This window comes from Corvus moneduloides, chromosome 3 (assembly GCF_009650955.1).
Source record: "Corvus moneduloides isolate bCorMon1 chromosome 3, bCorMon1.pri, whole genome shotgun sequence".
NCBI classification, from domain to species: Eukaryota; Metazoa; Chordata; class Aves; order Passeriformes; family Corvidae; genus Corvus; species Corvus moneduloides.
In genome coordinates, this window is record NC_045478.1 from 111,201,726 (window position 1) to 111,227,386 (window position 25,661).

General features: G+C 46.0%; 1 protein-coding gene and 2 long non-coding RNA genes across 7 annotated transcripts; 1 reads left to right on the forward strand and 2 right to left on the reverse strand.

The window, feature by feature from the left end:
- Positions 1–1,094: 1,094 nt before the first annotated feature.
- Positions 1,095–4,815, reverse strand: LOC116441516. Of its 4 annotated transcripts, none has more exons than XR_004239102.1 (3): positions 4,608–4,815; positions 3,795–4,171; positions 1,095–1,186 (listed from the first exon to the last, which is right to left on the reverse strand). It is a non-coding gene; the product is annotated as an uncharacterized LOC116441516 (long non-coding RNA). The 4 variants fall into 4 exon arrangements; XR_004239104.1 differs by having other exon boundaries at positions 3,795–3,952; positions 4,073–4,815; XR_004239103.1 differs by having other exon boundaries at positions 4,073–4,815.
- A 170-nt stretch (positions 4,816–4,985) lies between these two features.
- UGP2 (UDP-glucose pyrophosphorylase 2) lies at positions 4,986–25,661 on the forward strand. Of its 2 annotated transcripts, none has more exons than XM_032103539.1 (10): positions 4,986–5,052; positions 11,182–11,309; positions 11,853–11,960; positions 18,839–19,024; positions 20,490–20,623; positions 21,259–21,556; positions 22,512–22,709; positions 22,893–23,135; positions 23,563–23,667; positions 24,576–25,661. In XM_032103539.1, the coding sequence occupies exons 2-10, from the start codon at positions 11,196–11,198 to the stop codon at positions 24,681–24,683; spliced, it is 1,494 nt and encodes a 497-aa protein (XP_031959430.1). In that variant the 5' UTR covers positions 4,986–5,052; positions 11,182–11,195; the 3' UTR covers positions 24,684–25,661. The 2 variants fall into 2 exon arrangements, with proteins under 2 accessions (XP_031959430.1, XP_031959429.1); XM_032103538.1 differs by lacking the exon at positions 4,986–5,052 and adding an exon at positions 5,445–5,626.
- LOC116441521 lies at positions 6,050–9,626 on the reverse strand. The gene is made up of 2 exons (XR_004239106.1): positions 9,431–9,626; positions 6,050–6,206 (listed from the first exon to the last, which is right to left on the reverse strand). It is a non-coding gene; the product is annotated as an uncharacterized LOC116441521 (long non-coding RNA).

Consider the following 25,661-nt stretch of genomic DNA (forward strand, 5'->3'; position numbering starts at 1 on the left):
GCCCGCAGCACCAGCGTTCCCAGGTCCACCACCGTGCTCCTGGCTGCAGGGAACCTGCCTGACCACGAGTGCAAGGTGGAAGGTAGATGAGCCTGGTGTGGTACTGCAAGGCTCTCCCCACCTGGGATTGCTGGGTGGGCACACAGATGTCCAGTAGTGGTCACTGGGTCTGAACTAGGTCCTGGATCCAGCCCTGGGCTTGCAGGGGAGGAAGGGGAAGGCTCTTGCCCCGCTGCAGGCGTAATGAGCTGTTTTTCTCCCATGTCTCCAGCACTTGGCTTCCAGCCCCGAAAGGAAGAGCACCATGCCAAGAATTTCCACAGCTGTGTCCAACAGAGCAAACTGACATCTGATTTGCCATTAATTATAGCGGTGGGAGTAGGTCCAGGGGCAAATGTGAAAGGGTGACAACCGGGTGGCGATAAGGACAAGCCTCGTCTGTCGTTTGTCATAAGGGCTTGTCGGGAGGGTTTTGTTTTCTGTGAAAAACCAGTACAAAGACTTCCAGCACGCAGAGAAGCAGCAGGCAGGACAGGACCTATAGAAACCCTGCCTTCCTCCCTGGCTGTCTTCCCCCCAGCACCCCCAGACCAGAGAGGGCTGCGTTGTTCCCAACACCCCCTCCCAGCCCCGCGCTGTTTGTGTGCCGGCGTGGCGCCAGGCGCTGCAAAATTCCTGCAAGAAGGGAGGTAAAAATAGACCCTGAATTATTCCAGACCTTTTTTCCAGTCTATCTGTGGGCGAAATAACCCCCATTCCCTTGTGAGGCCTGAGCAGCTCCAGCCATTCCCAGCACCGCCGAACCCCCACCAAACCGGGAGACCCTGCCCTTGCAGCCTCTGTTGTGCTCCTCGATGGATAAGTTACTATTCAAGAATGCTGCAGCTCCAAGGGGGAGCACCCATAACCTGTAGATGGTCCCCGCTGAGGTTGTTAACAGGAGATTTTTTAGGTGCAACCAGGCTTATTTCTGATTCAGCTGTGGCTTTCAGCTGTTGCCCCAAAGGTGTGCTGTGTGTCCTTGCTTTAAACATGGAAGAGAGAGGAGAGACAGAGAGACAGCGAGAAAAAGGCATAGAATTGGAGATATTACCTTAATTTAAGAATTTAATTTTATTTTGTTCCAGCATTGAAGCAGGTGGAGTTGAACAATGGCTGTGTGAGCACGGCAAGGGCAGGGAGGACTCTGTTTAAAAAAAAAAAAAGAAGAAAAAAAAAAAGTGGATTGTTATACCTTTTTAAACACTTGGGAAGGATTTCAGAAGAAGGCAGGCACAGGTTTCTGCACCCCACGTTGAAGCCCTGGGGTATCACAGACTGGTGCCGCAGGGATATTTTTTAACGATGCACTTTGAAACCTGTGATCTGTTTGGTGCTATTAAACTCGTTAATGCTTTACGTCCTCCCCGGCTGATGGCCGAGCACGGATTGCTTGAACTCGGCTGCTCCCCAGCCCACAGGGGCAGCTGGAAGGAGAAGAGGGAGTGGGAGCGATGGTGCTCGCTGATGAGCCTCCGCTCGTCTGGGAAATACTGCAAATGGGTGTTGGTCAGGAAACAAAGCTCCTGAGCAACCGGGAACGCGTCGGGCGGCTGCTGCACTCGCTGGGCAAACAGGAGGCGGCGGAGCTCAGGTGCACCGTGGCCCGTGTGCCCCACCCAAGGGGGCCCAGAGGTGGCCTTTTACAGCTGCCAGTCACTCACTGTCTTTTTCGGCCAAAATTCAGATTTAAAAAAGAAAAAATGGAAAGAAAAATGACAATATATAACTATATATATTATACAGGTTTTACAGACTGTGTAAATACATACATCCATAATATAAATGTATATACATATATTAAAAATATATAAATCTATAAGTAATAAATATTTATATTATATACATGCACAGACATCCTTGGGGATCCATGTGTGCATCATGTCTACTTTGCTGGATGCCTGGATGCATCTGGAATTATATGCATGTAATATAAATTCCTGGACTTATATTGTAGATAAAGTTGTAAATATGTATTTATATAATATAGAAAAATATACGTATATAATAGACATAAGAGATAGAAATCATTTATACATATTATGTATATGCATATTATTACATATTTATTATTACACATATACATGTCACAATATTGTATATTATGTATATGTACTATGTACTGATATCATATGTGTATTATACATACATGTCTATTTATAATATATATTACTATTAAATATATATAATTGACAAAGAAATGGCCATAAAGCAGTTGTGTTACTATTTATACTATCTGGACATCAACAAGTTTTTTTTAATTCTTCCCTAGACAGTAAATTAAAATGTTCACACCTTGGCTTTCCAACTGCCTCACAACCATACTTCCTTGGCATTTGCACTGTCTTTTCCCCATAAACACCCAGATTTTCATTATCTGCTGACCCTGCTCAGCTCAAACAAGTCAGTTCATAGGCAATAAATGAAGTGGATGAAAAACAGAGGAGAGAGGAAAAATAAATGTCCTCAGTGGGAAACTTAATAAGGAGAGCTAAGGAAGAAATAAATGAGATGAAAGGGTGATGCTGGGTATTCAGAAGGGCTTTACGACCTCCCCTTGTCACCGGCCACTTGCAAGCCAGGAATGAGCCCATCCAAAAGACAACTCTCCCAGCCAAAAACTGCCAGTGCTGAGCCAAAACTGGAATGGGGAGAAGGGTTCAAGTAAGGGGGGGGACAGGAGCAGCAGCAGCATCTTACACTGGTGTAAGCTTCTCGGTTGATGAAACCAAAGGAAATCACAACTAATGCATTTATTTATTTAATTTACGAGGCTTATTTATGAGGCAGCTTATTTATGAGGCATAAAACCAGGCAGTAGTTTGGGCTCGGTGCCTCTATCCCATTGTTCCTTTGTGATGCAGCCCCATGTTCCTGGAAGATGCTGAATGCCCTGGCTGAGGTGGCGACATCATGCACAGGGGAAGCAAAAGCTTCTTTTTCATTTGGGGCATTTAGACCTCTCTTTGGTGTTCCTGTGTCTACTTAACCCGAAATGTTGGTGCAGGTGGATGCGCTGCCAGGACACTGCTCCCTGCGCATCCCCGGCTGGCATTTCGGGAGCAGCACCAGGAGGCTGCACGAGCAGCTTGCCCGTGTCCTGTGAGATAAACCTCTCCCTGAGTTTAATCGAGCTCAAGAGCTTTACCAAACTTTGCTGGTTTTGGACGGATTGGTTCTGGTTACCCCCACCCTCAGTGACACTGACTGACACCATCAGTGCTCAGTCTTGACTGTTCCCCTCCTTCCATAAAACGCAGTGAAGGAGGGAGGGCTTTCCCCTGGTTCCACCACAGTGAGACAGGTCACTGGAATTAGTTTTATTGCTGGCAGATAAAAAGTTCTCTCTGCTCATTACCCTGTAAGTTATGCCTTATGCACCCCTTAATGCAAGTGGGGCTGCTCTTGCATTTAAGATAACAGCAAGGTCCCATCACTGTCTAGAGAAAAGGATCAGGATTTTGCTGAAGTTCTGGAGTGAATCCAGGACTTTTTCCTGGTGGATTCGGGGCAGAAAGAGGAGCATCTTCCCTGATGTCAAGAAGGTAGAATGCAGTGAGCCCTGTACTGTCTAGTAGTACAAAATGAAAAGGGATGCTCCCAGGTCCAGTGGATTGGGATGTAAAATTCACAGGGTCTTTGCATTTTTGGTTTTCTTAAAAGCCAAGAAACTGGCAGATGCAGAGGTGAGCCATCCCACCCCCAAATGGACTGGCTCATCCTGGGGATTGCCTGGTTTATCCCAGAGAACTTACAGGGAGCTTCAGCCAGCAGAGATGAAGACCACCCTGCCCATCTCAGGCAAGGCTGCACCCATCCACCCCTTGAAACTGGAATTCAGCAGCACCCTGCCAATTCCCACACCTCTCTCCTCATGGTAACAGGGCACTGGTGTGGTCTGCAGTTTGACTCTCTGTGGATATAAGGATTCAGTGATGTATTACATATGATTTTACATACAAGCATATATTGAAAGGCCATATAGAGCTGATTTTAGAAAAATGAGAAGGTAAAAACCAGGGTGGTGATTTACCTGGAGGGTGTTGGGGGTATTTATGGCATGCAGGGGGTTTCTACCATAACTGGGTGTCACCACAGTGCAGAGGGAAGCCAAAGCACTGCTGGGAAGTGTCTGCAGACAAAATTAGGGAAAATATTTGACAAAGAGGGAAATCACAGCCTAGCTCAGGAGCGACGCTTGGCCCCTGGCACCTGTGTGCTTGCCAGGGGCGCTGCACCAGCACGGCACCTCCCCAGCACTGAATGTGGCCATGAACCCGGGATGGAAAGCCACGGGTGGAGATGCTTTAACTCATGGTACACTCCAAAATCAGATATACTTAACAGAATCACAGAATCAATCAGGTTGGAAAAGACCTCAGAGGTCATCGAGTCCAACCCGTGACCCAACACCGCGGTGTCAGTCAGACCCCGGCACTGAGTGAGTGCCACGTCCGGTCTTTCCTTAAACACCTCCAGGGCCGGTGACTCCACCACCTCCCTGGGCAGCCCATTCCAATGTCAAACCACGCTTTCTGTGAAGAAATTCTTCCTAATGCCCAACCTACACCTCCTCTGGCGCAGCTCGAGGCCATATCCTCTCATCCTGCCGCTGTTTGCCTGGGAGAAGAGGCCGAGTCCCACCCGGCTACAGCCTCCTGTCAGGAGTTGTGGAGCGAGAAGTTCCCCCGGAGCCTCCTTCTCTGCGCCCGAAGCACGCTCAGCCGCCGCTCAAGGGCGCGCCCCGGGCCCTCCGCCGGCCCCGCGCCCCGCCGTTCCCGCCCCGTTCCCGCCCCGTTCCCGCCCCGCTCCCGCCCCGCTCCCGCCCCGCTTCCCGCGCCCGCCGCTCGCGGCCGGGGGGGCTCCCGGGCCCCGCCCACTTCCGGCGGCGGCGCGCGCGAGGGGCCCGCCGGGATGGGCGCGGGCCCCGCCCCCGCCGCGGGGGGAGGGGGTGGGCGGGGGCGCGCGCGGCACGCGGGTCCCCGCCCCCCGCCCGCGGTGCCGCAGGACGAGGTGGGTTCGGCGCGGCCGCCGCCGGCACCGCCCGGCCCGGGCGGCGGGGGGGCCCCGCGGCGCGGCGCGGCCCGGGGCGGAGGTGGGACGGGGCCGCCCCCGGACTGGCGGCCGCGCGGGGCGGGCGGAGCGCGGGGCGGCCGCGCCGGCCCGGCCCGGCCCGGCCTGTCCCGTCCCGTCCCATCGCGTCCCGGAGCGGGGAGGAGCCGCGCCGGGAGCTCCCCGGGGAGGCGGGCGGCCCGGCCCGGCGGGGAGGGGAGGGGAGGGTCGGGGGTGGCGAAACCCGGGGCGCGGCGGGTCCGCCTCTTCCATTGATGAAATTTAAATTGCTCGGGGTTCGCCGCCCGCCCGCCGGCCCGGGAGGGACTGCTCGGCAGAGGGGCAGCGCGGCGGGCGGGCGGGAGCTGCCAGCGAGGCCGGGGTCGCCGCCTCTCCCGCCGCAGCCTCCGCAGGGGCGGCAGCCGCGCTCCGGCCCTTCGCTGCCCGCCGCGGGGCGGAACCCCCCGAGCGGGGCACTCTGTGTTTACCCAAGTGTTTATTTATTAAAGCGCGAAAATGTCGGCTCTCGTGAAAGGTAAGCTGACGCGCTTTGTTTTTCTCGGCTCCTCCGCCGTGCGTACGCGGGGCTGCGCTGTGTTTTGGGTCCGCGCTCCCGGTGGCTCGGGGGTAGCAGCTGGGCTGCGATGTGCCCGGGCTGCCCCGGAGCCCTGTCCGTGATCCGGCGGCGGGGCCGGCCGGGCTCGGCTCTGCCCGGCCCGGTTCGGCTCGGCTCTGCGGGCGCACGGCGGGACCGGGCGGCGGGGCTGCGCCCAGCGCTGTGCACGGACAGGGGCTGGGGGATCCTGCGGGACCTCACCAGCACAAATCTGCCCTCTCCGCTAAGCCGTCTGGTAAAGTTGCGGGAGGATGGATTCCGAGGTCGAACGTCTTCGCTTTTTTCTTTTTTTTTTCTTTCTCTTCTTTTCTTCTTCTTTTTTGGGTGTTGTGTTTTTTCGTGTGGTTTTTTTTTTGTTGTTGTTGTTTTGTTGTTTTTCTTTTTTTTTTTGAGGCTTGAGTGTGTTTTGGCGTTTTCTGATCCCGGTAGGCTCCGGCGCTCTCCTTTACTCTCCGCATGTGTGAGCGTTTGTGTGTACGTGGTCTGAGTTTCGGATTCCCTGCAAAACAGGGAACCAGCCCACAAGAGGTCATTTTGGGAAGAAAAATTACTTTGGTGCATTGCCGTTGCAGTTTTCTTTCCCTGTTTTCCAATATTCCTAATGGTGCGGGTGTGCTTTTTGTATAGGGTTCCTTAATATAAATCCACTCAGGCCTATCAACAAATGTAATGCTGCCTGCAGAAGGAACACGAGTAGGTCGTTTGCTATACAAACTTGGGTATTGCAGGCAACTGAAGGCCTTGGCAGCCTTTGGGAAATCACTGTCCCTCACACAGTGGATGTCCAGGACTGGACAATGCTGGCTGTGTAAAGGCATCACCTGTCTACAAATGTCCCGTGACACCTGGGCAGGAACCAGGCGGCTGGAGGAAGAAGGTGTTTCCAGCATGTTGCTCAACCAGCCACTCTGAAAGTTACCAAGATAAGCCCTTGTGAAATTTATTAGGAAAATATATTGGCAATTGTTCTTTTAAAATGGAATTGGCTTATCTCTCTCTGTTGAAGGTAGCCATCTTGCAGAGAAGTGCTGTTGTTTCTGAAACTGAAAGCTGTAGAAACCTATGTGAAGGTCATAATTGGTTTTTAAAATACTACCAGAGATTTGACAATCCTGAAAGCCTTAAAAAACCCGCCAAAAACCATCCGCCGTTTAGATACTCTTTTGTCAGGCCAGTAGTACTGAAACGTATTGTCATGTCAAGTGATATTTTAGCATGAGGATCATCTGCTAAACCAGGAAATTCAGCTGTGTCTGACTGTAACACCTAAACTCTTGGTGTGTGCAGCTGGCAAGAACAGCTTCCTGGGTTGCAAATTTCTCAGTTAGCTCAGACTAACGTGCTCATCCATCAGGAAGAGTCAGAGCATAAAGATTTCACTTCACGGATGCTTCAGTCCGATGCGTGTTGGCAAATTTTGCCTCTAGTAGTAGGAAAATGTTTGTAGAGGCTGAGTGGGTATGTTCACTTCTAAAATTCAAAGTAGTATTCGTTAGCATTGTGCGTTATAGTGTGGATATTTAAAGAGACTTTTATCTCTGCCAGAGATAAAAATTGCCTTGAACTTTAAGAGGAACTGCTGGAAGTTAAGGCATTCACTCTGTACCCTGAGCACAGAGTTCAAGGGTAGAGCATTTAAAGTTTAGCTACATGTTGTAACTTACTGGCCGCCCTTCTAGGTTTTTATGCATTAGTCTGGCTCCAGGGAGACCTAAATAATTTTCTGCTGTAGGTCTTTCTGTATACTTACTTGGATTGCAAAAGTAATCACGATCCATAGCCCTCAGCCCTAGAGATTCCCTACTTTTTCATGAGAGAAGTTCTTGCTTGGCTTGTCCCACAACTCCCTCCTGTGCTGCCTCCTTGTACACTGAGTACCAAGGCAGTAAACTTCTCTTCTGAGTGGATTAATGAACAAAATTAATCTTAACATTTTCTCTGCTTTTAATGTAGAATAAGAGGAAGGACAGCAGAGAGGAAATACGTGCAAGTCCCTAAGTAAGAGTTCTCCACTGTTCTGTTCTTGTGCAGTTTTCCTGAGGAGATCTGCCCCTTACATTGTTTCTGGTAGTGTACAAAGTCCTCCTTTCTATTAGCTTGCTCTGATATATCACATTTTGCTTTTTCACATGTCAGCTATAAAATTAGGCATCATAAACCTGCCAATACTTTTCCGTGTGCTGTAGCTCGTGCTGTGAGGGCAGGGGCCAGGTTAGCAGTCAGAGCAGAGCACAAAAGCCTGTTAGAAATAACAGTGGGTGGGGGCAGGAGGGTTGGAGTGAAATTCTCTACGCCTCAAACACCAGCATGAACTTGACTGAAGTGCTGTCCTGTCTCTGCTACTTGGGAGAACACTTTCTACCAAAGACATTAAAGTAAGATACCCTCTGTGGTCATTTTTGCAAAGCCCAGTGTTCTCTGAAGTCTCAACTATTTAGTCATGCTCTTCTGGTCTGTGCTCATTTCCTGTGTGGGCAGGTCCCCAAAGTGTCTTCCACTACCTTATCCCACCCTTTTCTTATGTCTGATGAGTGTTCAAGAGCACTGGTTTCATAAAAGTGGGTTTAGGCTGAAATATGAGGCACTGGTTGTGAAATAGCTTGGAAGAGGCATTTCTTTTTAAACATAATTTGGGATTTTATGGCCCTGTGTGTCCTTGGAAATATCTTCCTGCAATTATCCAGCACCCCAGCCTCCCATGTGATTTTTAGAGGCACAGTAACTACTTTTCATTACGGCTGTAGGAAATTTTAGTTGCCTGCAGGAAAGAACTGCTTTCAGATATGCAGTTGCACTCGCCTTTCAACTTCCTTGTTGCTGCTAGGTTGAAAAGGGAAATCAATCTTCACCCAGGCTGTTAAATTCAGCTGTAGTTTGTGTTGAAGGACTGCAGTTGTCTTTCTGCCAGCCATAGGCTGAGATGTGTAATACCAGCTCCTTCCCAAAAACTCTGAGGGGCAGCAGGAACAACTGGTGCTGTGTTCACTCGTATCATGGACCGATACTGCTTTGGGGAGACACTAGAGAGTGCAGGCCAGGTCCTGGTGGTCATCCCTCAAGATACATGCTCAAAGCCTCTGCCTCACAGTGGCATGTTAAGAGAAGAGCTTTCACTTGCTGTTTCTCTTGACTCTTAGTTACAGTATTCACATTCTTACCTATGCAGAATAGATACTTTTCTTGCACCAGACATGTTTTTACCGACTCCAGCCGTGTTCTTCCTCTCTCTTTCCCCGAAATAATAATAATTGGGCTAACAGCACTAACAATGCTCTTCCCAAGCAACCGTGACCTGACACATTGGGTCTGGATGCGGCCGAGGGGTTGCAGTAGTTGTTAAATGGGAAGCCTAAATACCCCCTGTTGCTGATGAAGGGTACGGCACTGGCAGCTTTGGCAGGCTGGGGTTCGGCAAGAGCTGTCCCATCCAGCTGCTGCTCTGTGTGCCTGATGTTGGAAGAAGCAACAGGTCTGCTTTGCTTTCCTGCGAGGATATTGGTGATCAAATGTGTTTAGCATTTGCACATTCAGTTTATGGAGAATTTTAGAGTATTACAGAAAAAAACCCAAACCCCTAAACTAGGACATTGCCATATATATTTGCTTTTATGATGCCTTTTTTTCTCGATTTGTTTGTGGTGTTACTTAGTCTCTAAGTGCCTTTTTTTCTGGTAGATACAAGTCTTTTGGCTAATAAGAGCGGAACAAGCATTTCCTACTTACATGGCAGCCCGGGGAAGCTGGCTGTGCCTCCCTCAGCCCCAGTGTGCTCCACAGCACGGCTGAAGGTCTCTGCTGAGACTCGGGATGTGCAGAGTTCCTCAGAGATGTGTTGCATCACACGGGGAGGTTCAGATGTTTTACAGGCCGGCGAGCGGTGAGAAATGGCCACTGTTGTTGCTGTAACAGAAGTGGGCTATTATAACACGTTGCAGGGAGGATTAGAAACATGTGAAAGCATCTCCTCGCAGTTGTTTCGGAATGCATCACCCCAAAGGGCGGGAATGAAAGGAGTATTTGTAGCAGTTTGGGATTAAGCGTGAAGCTGGTACAGACCTCCTTGTTTTTCTGTAGGAAGAAGTGCTTCCTGGTGGAGAGCTGTCTGTGTTGTCACACATTTGACCCGGAAAGATACGCCTAACAGGCTTTCAACTCTTACCTGCTTTTACTACTAAATGAAGCATTTGATTTAAAAAAGGACCTATTGTTCAGTGTACTGTTCATCTTGAGCTGGTGTTTTCCCGTGTTGCACCACACATACTATGTGCACTGCAGCACTTGTCTGTCTTTTTTTTTTTTTTTTTTTTTCCTCTCTCCCTCCCCTACCTGCAAAACAGTGCAGTCAGGAAAATGGCTTCTGTGGGCTTCAAAGCAAGGATTAGATACTGTCACTGAGGCTGAGGCTGTGGAATACTTTGCTTAGAAAAATAAAATAAAATCAAAATTGCATTGAAATGAACCGTCTTTGGCTTTCTTAGACATTCTCAATAGAAGAGCCTTTTAATACATGTTCTCAGTAAGTAGACTTTAAATGCAGGTTCCTCTTCTAGCAATGTTTTCTGTCAGTGTCACTCTGTTCACTTGTAAAGTTCCCTCCTGTCCCTTCTTTGCACTAGTATTAAGGGTGTTTCTAAAATCCAGCTATATTTGGCAATACATCGCTCTCTGTGTTACGGGGAAGTGATCACTCAAGGGATTTAGCAGAAATTAAATTAACTGAGGTCTTCAGAGAACATACTCAGAATGTCTTTTGAGAATACACTCACTTCCAATGCTTTCTGTTGGAAAATAAAGTCGTGTTCTCTCCTGGTTCTTTCTGCAGGGTGGACTTTATAGAATATTTGTGTATTTACTCTTTTTCACGTTTGTGGAGTTTATCACTTTCAAAAACAAAACAAATGCTGAAGTGATAGACAGCCCAATTTTCTAGGTTGCTTAGTAACTGAAATGCATGCTGTAGTGTGAAAATACTCATGACAAAGTAAGGGAATGTTTACTGGAACAAACAGAAGATCCTGTGAAAGTGCACTGTATAAATAATTAAAGCATATGTTTTTATTTGCTTGTGGAACAGAAGGATACCTTCAATCACAATGTTCTACATAACTTTTCACTAAGAAAATTCTTCTTTTTCACACTTCTACTTGCTAAAGTGTGTCGATGCAGTGGGATGTGATTTCTCTAGCAAAAAAGTGCAGTGCTGCAGATTTTCGGATACTTCGTGAGATGGACCATTGGCCCTTTGGGGTTCTTTTGAGTTTTGAAAGAAGGGCCATTATTCTTTGGGACCAGTTTAAGATCTGTTCCCAAGTAACTAGGAACAAAAACTTTTGATTCCTGGAATGCTAGTATGGTGATAAGACTAGATTTTATGAGTTTATCACTCTTAAAGAAAATTGAAGGCTATTTGTAGTCTAAATAAGCTAGTTGTTTTGGGTTTTTTTTTTCCTAATTTTTTTTTTCTTAAATTCAAGATTTCAGCAAAGCAATGTCTCAAGCTGGCTCCTCACAGTTTCAGGAAGTCATTCGGCAAGAGCTGGAGTATTCAATGAAAGTAGAACTTGATAAGATACTTGCGACCGCACATTCAAATGAGATAGAGGTAAGGAGCACAGAGTGGGAGCTACTCAGAGCATGAGAAATGGGATGCAGCACATTGAGGCAAATCTCAGACAAGAAGATAAATCACGGATTTCCAGGTCTTTATTTTTGGGATGTGCTCTGATCCTGTGTGGAAGAGTAGCCTGGATACAATGTCAGTTAGGAGACTTTCAGTTCCCTCTAGACTGGGTGACGGAATTATTAAGTGTTTAATCATCTTTAGTTATTAAAGGTTCTGTGTAATCTTCACTGGATTACAGAAAGGGAGGGTAAAGCTGTTTTCTTAAATGTGGGGCCAAATTGTAATGGTTATGATTTTGACAAAAGACTTGTATAGGTATCCAAGTTGGTTTTGTACTCTTGAGTTTTAGTGAAAATGAGCTTTTGGTAACTTCTGGAGTTTTACCTAAAGTTTAGCATGTCTGTTTCAGTGCTAATGAAATTACTCTCATGAGTAGACTGTACCTCAATTTGTAGAAATGCTTCTGTGATTGAGTAGGTGTGCATTAAATACCAGCATTAACTAATGTATTTCTTTTTGTAGCACACTAAAAAGGACCTGGAAGGATTTAAGAAGCTGTTTCATAGATTCCTACAAGAAAAGGGACCATCTGTGGACTGGGGGAAGATTCAGAGACCTCCAGAAGATTCTGTAAGTTGTGGTTAAGTGACAGTTTGTAAGGAACGTAAAACTGGTAATTGCTACTTAAGTCAAATGATGTATTCACCCATCAAATGGGTCTATCTGCCATGGTTCTGTAAAACCATGTAGGACAACACTTTGGGTTCTAACTGAGAAATAATTATTTGTTGACATATGTTGTATGTGTTCCTGAACATCAGGTTCTGCTTACCATATGTGTCAAGTTTTTGTATTATTTTGTTAGCAGCTCTGGGAGCAGGGAAACAAAATGGGACAGATGCCACCTCACCATTTGGTACTTTCTCTGGAGTAAACTTGTGTTAGAGGGGAAGTGGGGAGGACCCTTGTTATTCCCATTTCCCTCCTGCCCATGGAAGAAGGTTGCATGTCTCAGATGAGACTGTTTCCAGTGATCCTTTATGTTTAATAATTTGAAAGGGACATATGGCAAGTGGGCTGGGTAATAGAGCTCATTTAGCAACTTCTGTAACCTGCAGCAGCTCAGCAAAAGTGAGGGATCTGAAACAAGGAGTTGACTGTGGGGAGTTATGGAGCCTGATTTTTCTAATGTTGTCTGTGTTGTTGTAACTTACAACCTGTAATTTGAGCTGCTGCTGAAAAAGCACTATGTATGTTTTCAGCACTGTTTAGTACTGAAATAAATACTTCCTATTAAACCTAACCTCATTTTATTGATTCATCAGTGGCCTTAGGCTGTCCTTTGACTCTTGTGTAACTAATGGTGTAGTTGTGCTACAGATTCTTGCTTTTCCCAGCGTAGTGATCTTGGCATATTGCAGGAGTTCTGTGGGCTCCCAGGCCTGTGGTTTCTCTGAGGCTCTCTGTGTGCCTCAATCGAGGCTCTGTTTCCCATGAAAGGCAGGCTGTCCAGTTACTTCCAGAACAGATGCAGGGCTGCTCTATAAAGCGTTGAAGAATGATGCTGTTTTAGAGCAAGTCTAGGGTTTTTCCAAGGTTGAGTGTTTTCTTTTAACTTCAAAAACTTGTGATGTCTCTCTTTTCTGTACTGTAACACTGAATGAAGTGTTGCTTTGGGGGAGAGAAGTCTGCCCTCAACGAAGAGGCCAGGGTGAGAAATTGGAGTTCTAGATAAGGTGACTTACAAGGAAGGCTGAAGAAAAGGGGATTTCTTTCAGTGTAGGGGGGCTGAGACTCAGGTGGGGCGATAGGTCTTTTAAATATGTAAGAAGGTAGTTAGGACAATCAAAGGAATAAACTGTTCCCTGTGCCAAGAGAAGGCCTGGGATTAAATTACAGAAATTTGATGAGATTGAATGGCTGCTTTGTGGAGAAGAAGAGCTGTTGTCTAATTTTCAAGTTTTGTTCACCTTCAGTGGAAAAACTTATAAGTTCTATAAAGGCCTGAAAGTACCCAGGTAGGACATCTGGAGCAGATGTCAACCTGGGGGTTGTGGTAAGGCTCTGAAATAGACCGGGGGTTTATTCCCAGGCATGGCAAGCTGCTAAAAAAAGACCTAAGAGAAAGGTCTAACTTAAGGTCACAGAGGGCTGAATGGAGAAGGGCAGAGTTCGAAAGAGTATCTCTCTTTTTCCTTACGGCCTGTACTGCTCATTCTGATGTGTGGCCCTGTGCTATGTAGCAACTTTTGATGAGAGACAGAAAGGTAAGAATTCTGTGGAATCAGGTCAGTTCTGGTCCGATGAGATGCATACATGATCTGAAATGAAATTTTGTTTCCTACCATGAGCTCTAAATCAAGTAATCATGCTTGATAAGTGCCACAGAAGAGAGCTACAGCAGAATATCTGCAAACAAACTTCCTTCCATGCCTTCTTCGTTGTGTAGTAAATACCCCTTTCTTTAGGGATACTTGGGCTTCCTGATCTGACAGGAGGTGGTTTAAGCACTTAGGAAAACTGAGAGCAAGGTTAAATTTCTTGATTATTGTTTTCTTTTCTCCTTTTTGCTGACCATAATAGTTCCATCTCTCTATCCTGTTGTATCCACCCCTTCCTTTTTAATATGTCAGTCGTGTCAGGGACATACTCTGCAAAATGAAAGGGGTTTCACAGAAGACACATTTCAAGGGGCCTTCTCCCAAATTGTTCTTTGCTGAGGAGTGTGACTTGTGGAATTATTAAATTAAAGCTGATTTCCTAAAGACCAGAATTTCAGAATTACTAGTCTAGCTAATATGGGTAAGAACAGTATGAGCTTTTAGAAGGCGTAAAGGGGGATAACTTTTGAAGGGCTGCAGTACTGAGTTCTTTGGGACAGGTATCCATCTGTGAACGCATATTTTGTTTGAGTGCTTCTGCTCAGCTCCAAGTGAGTTTTCTTTTCTTAGCTGTAAAACCTCAGAGCATATTCTCCTCCTGTTCTTGTTAAAACAGCATGAAGGTTGGTATAGAAGACTTATAAATCATTTACAAGATTACCAGAAAATAACTGCCTGTAGGGATGACCTTGTTTTTTGAGGTGGTGGGATGCTTGTATGCTGGAGAATCTCACACTACAAGGATCGTGGCCTAGAAAGCACCAAATTCTCTGCAGCGTGAGTTTATTTGCCTGTGATTGTTTTGGAGAATTGCTTTGCTGCTGGGAATTCTGGCAAGTATAATCTTCAGCTGATCCCTAGAAGAGCAAAAAGCATATGTTGAGGTATCTATGTGCCTGTGTGTGTATAAACACACAGACATACGTGTGTATCTGTAAACAGAGGCTCACAAAAAATCTGCCAGAGTGTAGGTTTGTTGCTTTCTTATTTATTTAGCAGCTTAAAAAAGTTCATGAATAGTTTATTGGATTTATAGGCTTTGTCTTTTAGGTGGGAAAGAGTGTTTCAGGCTTTTGCCCAGTGCCAAGGGACTGTGCTGTGCAGAAGCAGAATTTCTGTCAGACTTCTGCAGGTCATCTAATGTGTTATCTGTTGTATTTGTTCTCTTAATGTAGCTTCTGCTTCTTCCTGAAGACAAGTAAAAGCTCCTGTCAGTAAATTGAAACACAAATTCTTGCTCTGTATTATTCCTCTGTTTTTCTCTGCAATGGGAGATTTCTTCCCTGACCTCCATGTTTTCAGTGTAACAACTTATACTGATGACAGTAACAGAAGATTGAACCCATTTCACACTATATTGGTAAACCTCTGACTTGTTTTTTCCTTCCAGATGCTTTGCTTTCATATGTCCAAAGGCTTACAGTGATAGCTTGCATAGTTAGGACCCATTACTGTTACAGTCTCCAGAGAAGAAAGCACACTGAGAGTGCCAGTTAACAGGGAGAGGAGGTAAAGAATGTGGACATGGCAAGTGTAACTTAATCCCCTCGATGTAGATTACAGCTATCTGTTTGTTTGAATTGGAAGCAATAGCAAAGTCCTGCTGGGAGGCCTCTGAGAGAACTGCAGTGATCAAGTTAACCTCAGAACAGCAATGCAAAACCTCATCTGGGATGTAAAGAGAGCATCCGAAGCAATGTGAGTGTGAAAGGAGCTTGTCTGTTAGAGCCTTTGTTTTTTTCTTCCCCAGTGGTTGCAGTCTTGTCTGCAGCTCAGGTTGTCACCTCAGTGAACTATATCGTGAAGGAAAAGAATGAATGTTATGCCCTTACTCAAAAGCAAAACATCTTCCTAATCTTCAACTCTGGAAACAGGTTTTAAGGGTTCATAGAATCATAGAATGGTTTGGAAGGGACCTTAAAAATCTTGTTCCAACCCCCTGCCATGGGCAGGGACATCTTCCACTAGACCAGCTTGCTCCAAGCCCTGTCCAACCTGGCCTTGAACACCTCCAGGGATGGGGCAGCCACAGCTTCTCTGGCTGACCTGTTCCTCTGCTTTACCACCCTCAGAGTAAAGAAGTTCTTTCTAAGATCTGATATAAATTTCTCCTCTTGTAGTTTGAAACTATTCCCCTTGTCCTCTCCCTATCAGCCTGTGTAAGAAGTCCCTCTTCCTCTGTAAGCCCCCTCTAGGTGCTGGAAGGTCTCCCCAAAGCCTCTTCTTCTCCAGGCTGACCACCTCCAGCTCTCTCACCCTGACCTCACAGGAGGGGTGCTCTCTCTCTGATCACCTTCGTGGCTCTCCTCTGCACTGCTCTAACAGGTCCACAGATGTCCTATGCTGAGGACTCCAGATCTGGGTGCAGCACTGCAGGTGGGGTCTCACGAGGGCAGAGACCTCTTCCTTTGGTGCTATTCCTAGAACTGTCCCTTGGTGCTGAGTAAATATTTCCTTGAACTGTAAGTACATGTTAACTAATAGGGGCGTCCTCCTTTCCGGTCTACCCACGATGACAGCCCTGATGCTCATTTGTCTGTCTCTGACAAACTCTTGCAAGCCTCCTTGCAGTAGGAGTAGGCCTCTGGAATCTGTTAGTCAAACTCCCAACGTTGTCTCATCCAGACTGTTCCGAGAAATCACTTCTGTGACGTTGGCTGCAAAACAAAAGAAGCTGCATATGTCTGTCAGAACAGTCCCAAACCACGGCTGCCAGATGTGTCTCAAGCAAGTAACACTGCAGCCATACATCTGTAAGACGTCATTCCTGCCCCTGTTTTTTCCTGAAGCATTTCCCCATCAGAACTTACTTGTCAAGCCCACTGTTCCAAACCCTTAGAATTTATAACTGTGGAGCACTTCTCCAGTTGTGTGTACGCTTGTATGTGATGAGGTAGTTTTGCATATTAGTGCCTGCACATGGCTGGAACTGTAGGATTGACAGCATTGGCATCCAGCAGTCCTGGTGCTGCAACGTTCCTGCTGGAACTTGACTTTTTGACATTTGTTATTCTCTGAATTAAAGACCCTTCAAGCCCTTCCCGAGGCTTTATTGCCAAGCTGATGTTTCCAATGCCTGTGCCAGAAGAAACTGAAATATTTGGTGAGGCTGAGTCATAGATTTTCTGTTGTGAACTGATGCAATATCCAGTGAACTGAGCCCTTGGTGGAACTGTTTCCTTCTTCAGGACTTTGAGCTTTCTGCAAAGCTGGTTTCAGGCACGATAGTGAAAGCATCAAAAGGTAGTTGGCACTTTAGCAAAAGCAAATGATTTTTGAGGCAGTTTGGCCCTGAACTGAGTGTCAGACCTTCTGCTCTTTGTGAGTGATGCAAGAAGAACATAGTGAGACTTGAAAGTTGAGACAATTTTTTTGGATGTTCAGACAGTGTCAGAACATCATGGATGTGACTCACATCCCACCCAGCTAAAGCTCAAGACGAAATGTTTTTAATCCATGTACAGTCTAATGCAGGATGTTATTGACCTTGGAGTGGATGGCAGGCAGTAAATCTGGGTGTAAATCTCTGCAGGTCCTGCTGGTAGCAGAATGTTCATTGAGTTTCCTGATGGACCTTCAAGACATTAAACCCAGGATTTATCATCTCGTTGCTAATGAGAGCGCAGTTGTTTTTCAGGGCGTTTCACCCTGAACGCAATCTCTGTTGCTGACAAAGCACAGCAAGAGTCCGCTTTTTGTGCACTTCTTCCTGAAAAGTTCCTGGAACTTTGGGAGGAAGCTCCTGCCTATGTCCTCATGAAATGGCAGTGATTGTAGTGCTGCTTTCTGTCTGAGCCACAAGAACTCCACATGGAGTCATCTTATCTTGAACTACATCCTGTAAGCTTTCCAGATCCCATAGGAAATTCCGCGCATTTCCCTAATGTGAGGGATCTGCCCTAATTGCTGCCAGTGGTGTCCTGGAATGCTGGAATTGCACAAGCTGTCCTCCCTACCCCCGCACATCCCAGTAAGAAATAGGACTCTTGTTCCAGTGCAGTGTGAATTTCCTTTTGAACCCCAGCCCTTGCCCAAAGCAAACACAGCTCTGAAAACTCCTCTGTATGTATTTGTTTTTGGAAACCAGCTGTGGATCTTACACACCCCTTATCAGAATTAAAATCATTTTCTAGCAGCTAGAATGCTACAGCACTGGAACACCAGGGCTTTCCTTCAAAAGAAAATCTCTAGAAGGGCAGGCTAAAGGATAATGGTATTGATTCTGCTCTAACAGTTTTGGCATGATTCTTACTGTGGCATTGTAACCATTATTTCTTTGACTTAGGTGCTTTGAATTTGGGGACAGCAGTACCTAATGTGAGGCACACTGTCATTATGAGCCCGATTTTGCTCTCCATCACTAGCCCCACAGGTAGCCCAGACTCTGTTCTTAAACCTGTAGGAAACAGCTGTCAGTGAGGTAGAAGACTTCCTGTAAGGTTTATTGTGAGCTGGATGAACACATCCTGAAAACAGCAGAATAACAACTAGGAACTTTCCTCCACTCTGTATCATGCTGTCGGGAGAAATGAATTGTATCAGAATGGTGGTTAGAATAAGAATCAGTTTAGACTGAGTTAAAGAACCAACATTTTGCCAAGGATGTTGCCTTTGACAACCTCAGAGCTAAAAAAAACCGAAAGAAAATCTATGAGTTTAAAGTTTAAGCTGCTCAGAGAAGGAAAGTTCTATGCCTTGCATGTAGAGCCTGGTTCTTACATTGTGGCCTGACTGAAGGTGGGGAGGGGCCATCTTATGGGCCAGCAAGTTAGATGGCTCCCAAGGAAACCCCCTCCCCTTCTGCAGGGCAGGAACAGGGTTGTGACAAGTGGCATAACTGGCCTGACTTCTCTGAATGACGCTAATGGTGACTGGTGTCACAAAGTCTCTAGAACCTCCTGAGAAAAGAGGTTATTGTAGTAACAAACCGGGTTATTTGTATCATAACAAATCAATTATTGTAGACTCATTTTGCAGATGTTCTTTAGTGTCATAAAGCATATGAATAATTGTAGGTTTTATCGCCAGATTTTAAGTTTTGAAAGTTTTTAGGAGAAAGCAATTTCTTTCCGCGTATCTGACTGCTGGTTTTTTTGGGTACTTCTTTCTGTTCGTTTGTTTTCCCAGATCCAGCCCTATGAGAAGATCAAGGCCAGAGGCCTGCCTGATAACATTGCTTCTGTCTTGAACAAGCTGGTGGTTGTGAAGCTCAATGGTGGCTTGGGCACAAGCATGGGCTGTAAAGGCCCCAAGAGCCTCATCGGGGTGCGGAACGAGAACACCTTCCTGGACCTGACTGTGCAGCAGATTGAGGTAACCTTTGATGAGCTTTTCTCGCTGCGTTGGAGGAAGCAACACACACTGAGCTGTTCCTGCATGACTTGTTAAGAGGGATCAAGTGGAGGCTTGCCAAAAGGAAGAGGAGAGGGAGACGAGGTCTGGTCACAGTGCTGGGGTGAAGCAGAGAATTCCTTTGGGAAGAATAGACACGAAAGGGATGATGCAGTCAGCGGCTGAACTCTCTGTCCCCCACATGTATTAGCACAAGTGTGATCCAGCCTGTGCACACCAGCCCTGGATGGGGGGCATTGTGTCCAGGAACACAAGCAGTCACACTGTAGAGCTTGTCTGGCCTGGGTAACTCCTGGGCTTGTTTCTTGACTCCTCCAGCTGCAAGTTCATCTTTTCAAAAAAGAGTTTTTTTAATGTGCATTAGAACAAAGCTTTTCACAGCAGCTCCAAGTTCCTTGATGAATTTAAACTCTTGTGCTGGAAGAGATTGCTGGCATTTTCCTCTGAAGAAAGAAGAGCAAAAGAAAGTAACAGCTGCTGGTGTTGGGAGAGGACATTTCAGCTTATGTTTTTAATGCTGAATGTTCATCTTACAGCAGATAATGAAGACAGTTATTAGAGTAGGAAGTGGGGTGTGCCTGGCCCATGGTTTCTGGAGTGCCAACAATTTTTGCCTCAGTGTGGTGATGTTTGGAGTGACTCTCCCATGTGTGCTAGATGGTTCTATGGAAAACTCAAATTTAAATCCAACTGATGCAGCCCTTTCTCCAAAGCATCACTGTGGAAGTCTCTGACTCCACCAAAGTGTAATGATCCCAAACGCTCCAGCAGATGAGGGTGAGCTGATACACAAAGCTTAAACCTCACTCAAGTGTCTTTTTTTTTTTTTTTTTTTTTCCCCTGCACATTCTATTTTTGGTGGAACACTGCCATGATCTCTGATTTTTTTTGCCTTTGGATGTGGAAATGCTCTTGTGTATTTCAGGTCCATTCTATAGATTCCCAAACAATTAACATGGTGATGTTTCATTTATTGTGTGCTCTTGATACAACTGTCCATCTCTCAGCTTGCCAAGAAGGCTTGGAAGTGCTTCCTGTGCAGAGACAGTGTGGAAATGTCACCTTGACAGGCTGCAACAATTTGATGGAAAACATGCCTTTTGTAATCATAAGTAGCTGTAACTTAAAATGATCATTTAGTGGCATCATGGTTTCAGATTTTAGATCTCAAGGCAGGTTTAAAAACGAAGGTTCACTAATTAAAGATAGATTAATTAATGTGGGTCTTATCTTTACTACTAACAGGGATTTATTTTCCTTTACCTGATATATTATCCTTTCTGTCAGCATAAGTGCATCTCTTCTTTTCTCTCACACATTCATTATTTCCAGTCTGTTTTACCTAATTTCTTTCTCCCAAAATCTCAGGTGTCAGGAGTTAAAGCTAATAATACATGCTGAATTTACCATTTATTTCCCATCTCAGCATTTAAACAAATCCTACAACACTGATGTCCCTCTGGTTCTCATGAATTCCTTCAACACAGACGATGACACAAAGAAAATCCTGCAGAAATACAGTCACAGCCGTGTGAAGATATATACTTTTAATCAAAGCAGGTATCAAAAGACTTCTCCACTTGGGGTAGAAAGAAAAACTAGCTTGTTTCTCCATATTCCGAATGGGGTGGACTTCAGTTTGAGGTGCTGGGTTAGCAACAGTGTCTTCTGTACCCGTGTTTGGTCTCTTTTGGGCCTCGTGGAGAGACTGAAACATCAGGGTCTTTGGTAGAGTCAAGGGCAATATATTAAAATTGAGGGGGGGGTCTGTGGGCCCCAGTTTCTAAGGAATGTACAAATAGTGGTGTACTGGATGCTGGCCACTTGATTCCTCAATTTGCTTTTAGTGTCCTTGGGCTCTGGAGGGAGACAGACCATGGTTCTTTACGAAGAACAAACTCTAATCCAGTTGGCTGCTGGGGTTAGAGGTGTGTTTGATATGCTGTGAACCTGCCTGTCAGAAGAAAGTTGGTTTGCAGTGTGGTCTGAGAACTGCGGCTTTAAATCCCTGAGTAGATAGATTGCATTCTGTAGCTTCTCAGTGACAGCTCAGAATTTGGATGGGTCTTCCAGTTCAGAGTACTCAGGAAAAGCATGCTTCCAAAAACCCATGGAGTTGCACCTTTCTGTAGCATTTTTTTCTTTGTGCTAGTCTGACACTGGTGAGAATGTAACAAGACCTATTGTCCTCACAGGTATCCCAGAATTAACAAGGAAACTCTGCTGCCAATAGCCAAGGATGTCTCTTACTCAGGAGAGAACACAGAGTGCTGGTACCCTCCAGGCCATGGAGACATCTACGCCAGCTTCTACAACTCTGGTCTGCTGGACAACCTCATTGCAGAGGGGAAGGAATATATTTTTGTGTCCAATATAGATAATCTGGGTGCCACTGTGGACCTTTACATTCTTAACCACCTTATGAACCCACCCAATGGAAAACGCTGTGAGTTCGTCATGGAAGTCACAAACAAAACCCGGGCGGATGTGAAGGTAAAGGGAGATGGGTGAAAGTCTGAGTGTTGGTGGCCATCTCCAGCCTCCTCTGAATCCATGGATTCAGACATGCATCCAGTCTCCTCATAGCTATTTTAGGCACCATTTAACACATCAGCTGGGATCTAATTTGAGATGCAGAAAATCAGCAAATTTAGGAAGTTCTAATTCATGGAACAGATTTGGTCTGTGTTCTGGGCAGCAGCAGACAAGGACAGTCTGGGCTGGACTGGAAGCACGAGTGATTTGTGGGGGGTGCTGGTCACAACCTCTGCACCTTCTCCAAAAACTGTCACGTGCACAGGGGCAGAAGCTTCAGTTGTGTCTCACAGAAAACTGCCTAAGCCACTTCCCAACCCTGCATTGCACAGCTCTGTGTGGCACAGCTGCCCATCTGCTCCTGCCCTAACCCCTGGCTTTGTGCAAAGTCCAGGAATGACATTTCTCAGAGGTTTATGACATGTATCAAATACTTGTAGCCTGCAGTAATTTGTCCTGCAACTGTGCTCTGCCTCTCTTCTTTCATATGTGAAAACGTGGATTTGGATTTTCTCTGTATTCATTAGGGAAGCTCTGACTTAGCCCTACAAAAGCACAGCAATGCACTCTAAGAGTACTTAGATTTAATTTAGCTTTTGCTCCATCATCTAACAAAGAACTGCTGACGGTGATTTTTGATAACAGCAGCATTTGCAAGATATTCTCAACAACTTTCATTAAAGGAATTAACTGTCTCGGAGAGCTGAAATATGATCGTTGGATGGTTCTGACTGTACTTATTTAAACATGCTCCTCTATAATTAGTAACCTGGTAGCTGGTTACTAAAAACAAGAAATGTGTTTTCTCTGGGTTTCTCTGGCCACCAGACCAAGTGCATCTGCCTGTGCTGAGGAGAGGATTTCTCTGGCTTCTCACGAACAGGGCTTAAAACCTCTCATTTGCCCCTTGCAGGGTGGCACGCTGACGCAGTACGAGAATAAGCTGAGGCTGGTGGAGATAGCTCAGGTCCCAAAAGCACATGTGGATGAATTCAAGTCTGTGTCAAAATTCAAAATATTCAATACCAACAATTTGTGGATTGCTCTGTCTGCAATTAAAAGGCTGCAAGAGAAAAATGCCATTGACATGGAGATCATTGTTAACCCAAAGGTAATCAGCTGGCAGGGGTTTCGAGGACACTGACTCAAACAAACTGTTTGTTTCTGGGTGGGTAACAGGCACTGCTGCTTCATAGAGCTGGTCTGGGGGTGAGGGCAGAGCTCTGACTGATGCTGGGCTCCAGCTCTGAGTGCCAGGACCTGCTCCATGTGTTACCTGGGTTTTCTGTTCCAGACTCTGGATGGAGGCTTGAATGTTATCCAGCTGGAGACTGCAGTTGGTGCTGCTATCAAGAGTTTTGAGAACTCTCTGGGGATAAACGTACCTCGAAGTCGTTTCCTGCCTGTGAAGACCACCTCGGATCTCTTGCTTGTGATGTCGAATTTGTACAGCCTTAACGCAGGGTCTCTAACGATGAGCGAGAAGCGCGAATTCCCAACAGTGCCTCTTGTCAAACTGGGAAGCTCCTTCACAAAGGTAAACTCCTGTCACAACACCTGGTGTTCACCTCTTTGAATAAAGATGCAGTTCATAGCAATAAATTACTGGAAAGTGAGGTTTGCTTTATCTACCTCTGCCCCCCTGGGCCTTCCCTTTTGCTCTTTGTAAAGCCTGTGAGAATACAAATATTTACTGTTGGGTGCTCCTGTACCCCTCGGCTGAGCAATGGGAGGTGGGCTGGCTGTGTGTGCTCCCCAGAGCTCGCCCAGCGCTGGTGGGCAGCCCCCCTGCTGTTCCTCACACTTGTTTCTGAAGGAAATCACAATTACAAAGTAGCAACTTTTGTATTGATTCAGATGTAGGTTATAGGAAAGGCTCCTGAAGAGTATTCAAGAGGCCCTCACGGTTGTCTTAATTCACAGATGGCTTTAAAACTGTCTCTATTATTTCCTCTTTCCAAAAGGTTCAGGATTACCTGCGGAGGTTTGAAAGTATTCCAGATATGCTGGAGCTGGATCATCTCACGGTTTCAGGTGATGTTACGTTTGGGAAGAATGTTTCATTAAAGGTGAGTGTGCAGTGGGGATGCTGCTTCTTGGCTGTTGATCCTGAATTGATCCTCTGCCTGTACACAGAGGCCATAGGAGCACTCCTGGGAATTGGGTAACTGGCCCAAAGATGGCAGAGACCATGGCTGGACAGTGACCCTTGTGGTGGTGTGCAAGATGTTGCTGCCAGAGCTGCTGCTCTGTGCAGGCCCAGGCAGAGAGGTTTATTTATGGACCTTGAAAGCACCACAGACCTCACATCTCTGTTCAAACACTGCCGCCACCTCTGTCCTTTGGCTCAGTCCTACCTCCCTTCCCAGGCTGGCCTTACCACCCCTTTTCGGGCCCTTTTGCATCATTTTGGGGTTCTCAATTTATTAGTAAATGATAGAGCTGAGCAAGTTAGTTTCTCCCTCAAATTCTTCCTTAGGATCTTGCCAGTCCTGGCAGCACCTACTGTTCTCTAAGGCAATTCAGCAGGTGCCAGGGATGAAGGTGGGGCTGCAATCACCTGGCACAGGCTTGGGCTCCAGGCTCTGAGCTGGCCCTCTGTCCCTCCTGTTCAACTGGAACAGGAGCCTTCCTGGGACACACCTGGGGATGGGGGTAACATTTTTCCACTTCAAGGCAAGCAGACGTGACAAGAGCCCTTAGAGCAAGCATGCCTTCAAAGAAGTTACCAGTTTACTTGTAGGCTGATGGGATCTAGTATGGTAATGATAAAGGTTCCAGTGATGCTTGTTTAAAACCTTTGTTCTGGGGAGGAAAAACCCCCAAAGGTCCATGCAGAAACAATACAACTCAATGCATTCAGGCTCTGGCTATGGTACAGCTGACACCTGACTGCTCCTCCAGACAACCTCTTCCCTCCTTCCACGTCAACAGGTAACAGGTTTCTGAACACTTGCTTTCTTTTCTGTAACCCCAGGGAACAGTCATCATCATTGCAAACCATGGTGACAGGATTGACATCCCAGCTGGAGCTCTACTAGAGAACAAAATCGTATCTGGCAACCTACGGATCCTGGACCACTGAGTCGAGGAGAGGGTACGGTCAGGGCTGGGGCTGCTGTGCCAAACCAGCCTCCTCGTGGAAGAACCTTTTAAGCATTAGAAATCTAAGTACACAGAGGGCCTATGCTTTGTCATCTTCACAGTACCCTGCAGTATTAATTTAAAATTAATTTCTCTTGCTTATCTTTAAGCAGCCACATAAGCGCCATGGATGTGCGTAAGTAATGCTTCAGTCCTTAAAGAGATTCTGTAACTCAGTTAATATAACCTTGAAGTGCAATACTGTTTGTCTTGCGGGAAGATGGACAGATCTTCTTTGATAAGAAGTTCAGAGGCTTGCCTCGACCATGCAGTAGTTTTGAATTGCTTGTAACTGCAGAAATAAAGCTGTGAAGCAATACATGTGGGACAACATGGTTGGCAACTCCTGTGACGTTTTAGGAAGGCACAGTTGAAAACCAAAAGTTTCACTACTGCTAAATAGGCTCTTAAAACCCTGTATTTCATGTGCTCACAACCTGTAGCCCTCTTCAACCGCCCCCCAAACTACAAGTGGGATGTCCTATCCCAGTTGTATGTCGAGGTACTGGGGTAAGGCTGTCAATACCTCCATTTCCGTATCGTGAGAGTGGGAATCATCCGTGTTCCAAACTTGCCCAAAGAATCCAATACTTGAGAAAAATGCCTCAGTAGCCACGTGTGGTGTTTGCTTTCTCACATCCCATTAAGACTGGATCTCCTGTTAATATCTTAATCCTTGATCTGCCCTCTTTTTTCAATAAATGGATCACGTTGACTACACCTATGTTCATATTGTCACAGCCATGTATGTTAATTTATCTTCTCTTGAGTTTCTAAATTTGTACAGGAATCGAAATCCCTGTCCTGATCACTATTGATTTCTTAATGTTTCTCTTGTATTTACATGCAGACAACTTTATTTTATAAGCTTAGTATAACACTGGTATGTATCATTAAAGAAGTTGGTCTTTAAAAACAA

What these genes read in the sequence shown, in the direction of transcription:
- UGP2 (XM_032103538.1), top strand. An exon ending in TATACTTTTAATCAAAGCAG is followed by an intron (nt 20,624 to 21,258) that starts GTATCAAAAGAC and finishes TTGTCCTCACAG; the next exon opens with GTATCCCAGAATTAACAAGG. An exon ending in AGATCATTGTTAACCCAAAG is followed by an intron (nt 22,710 to 22,892) that starts GTAATCAGCTGG and finishes TTTCTGTTCCAG; the next exon opens with ACTCTGGATGGAGGCTTGAA.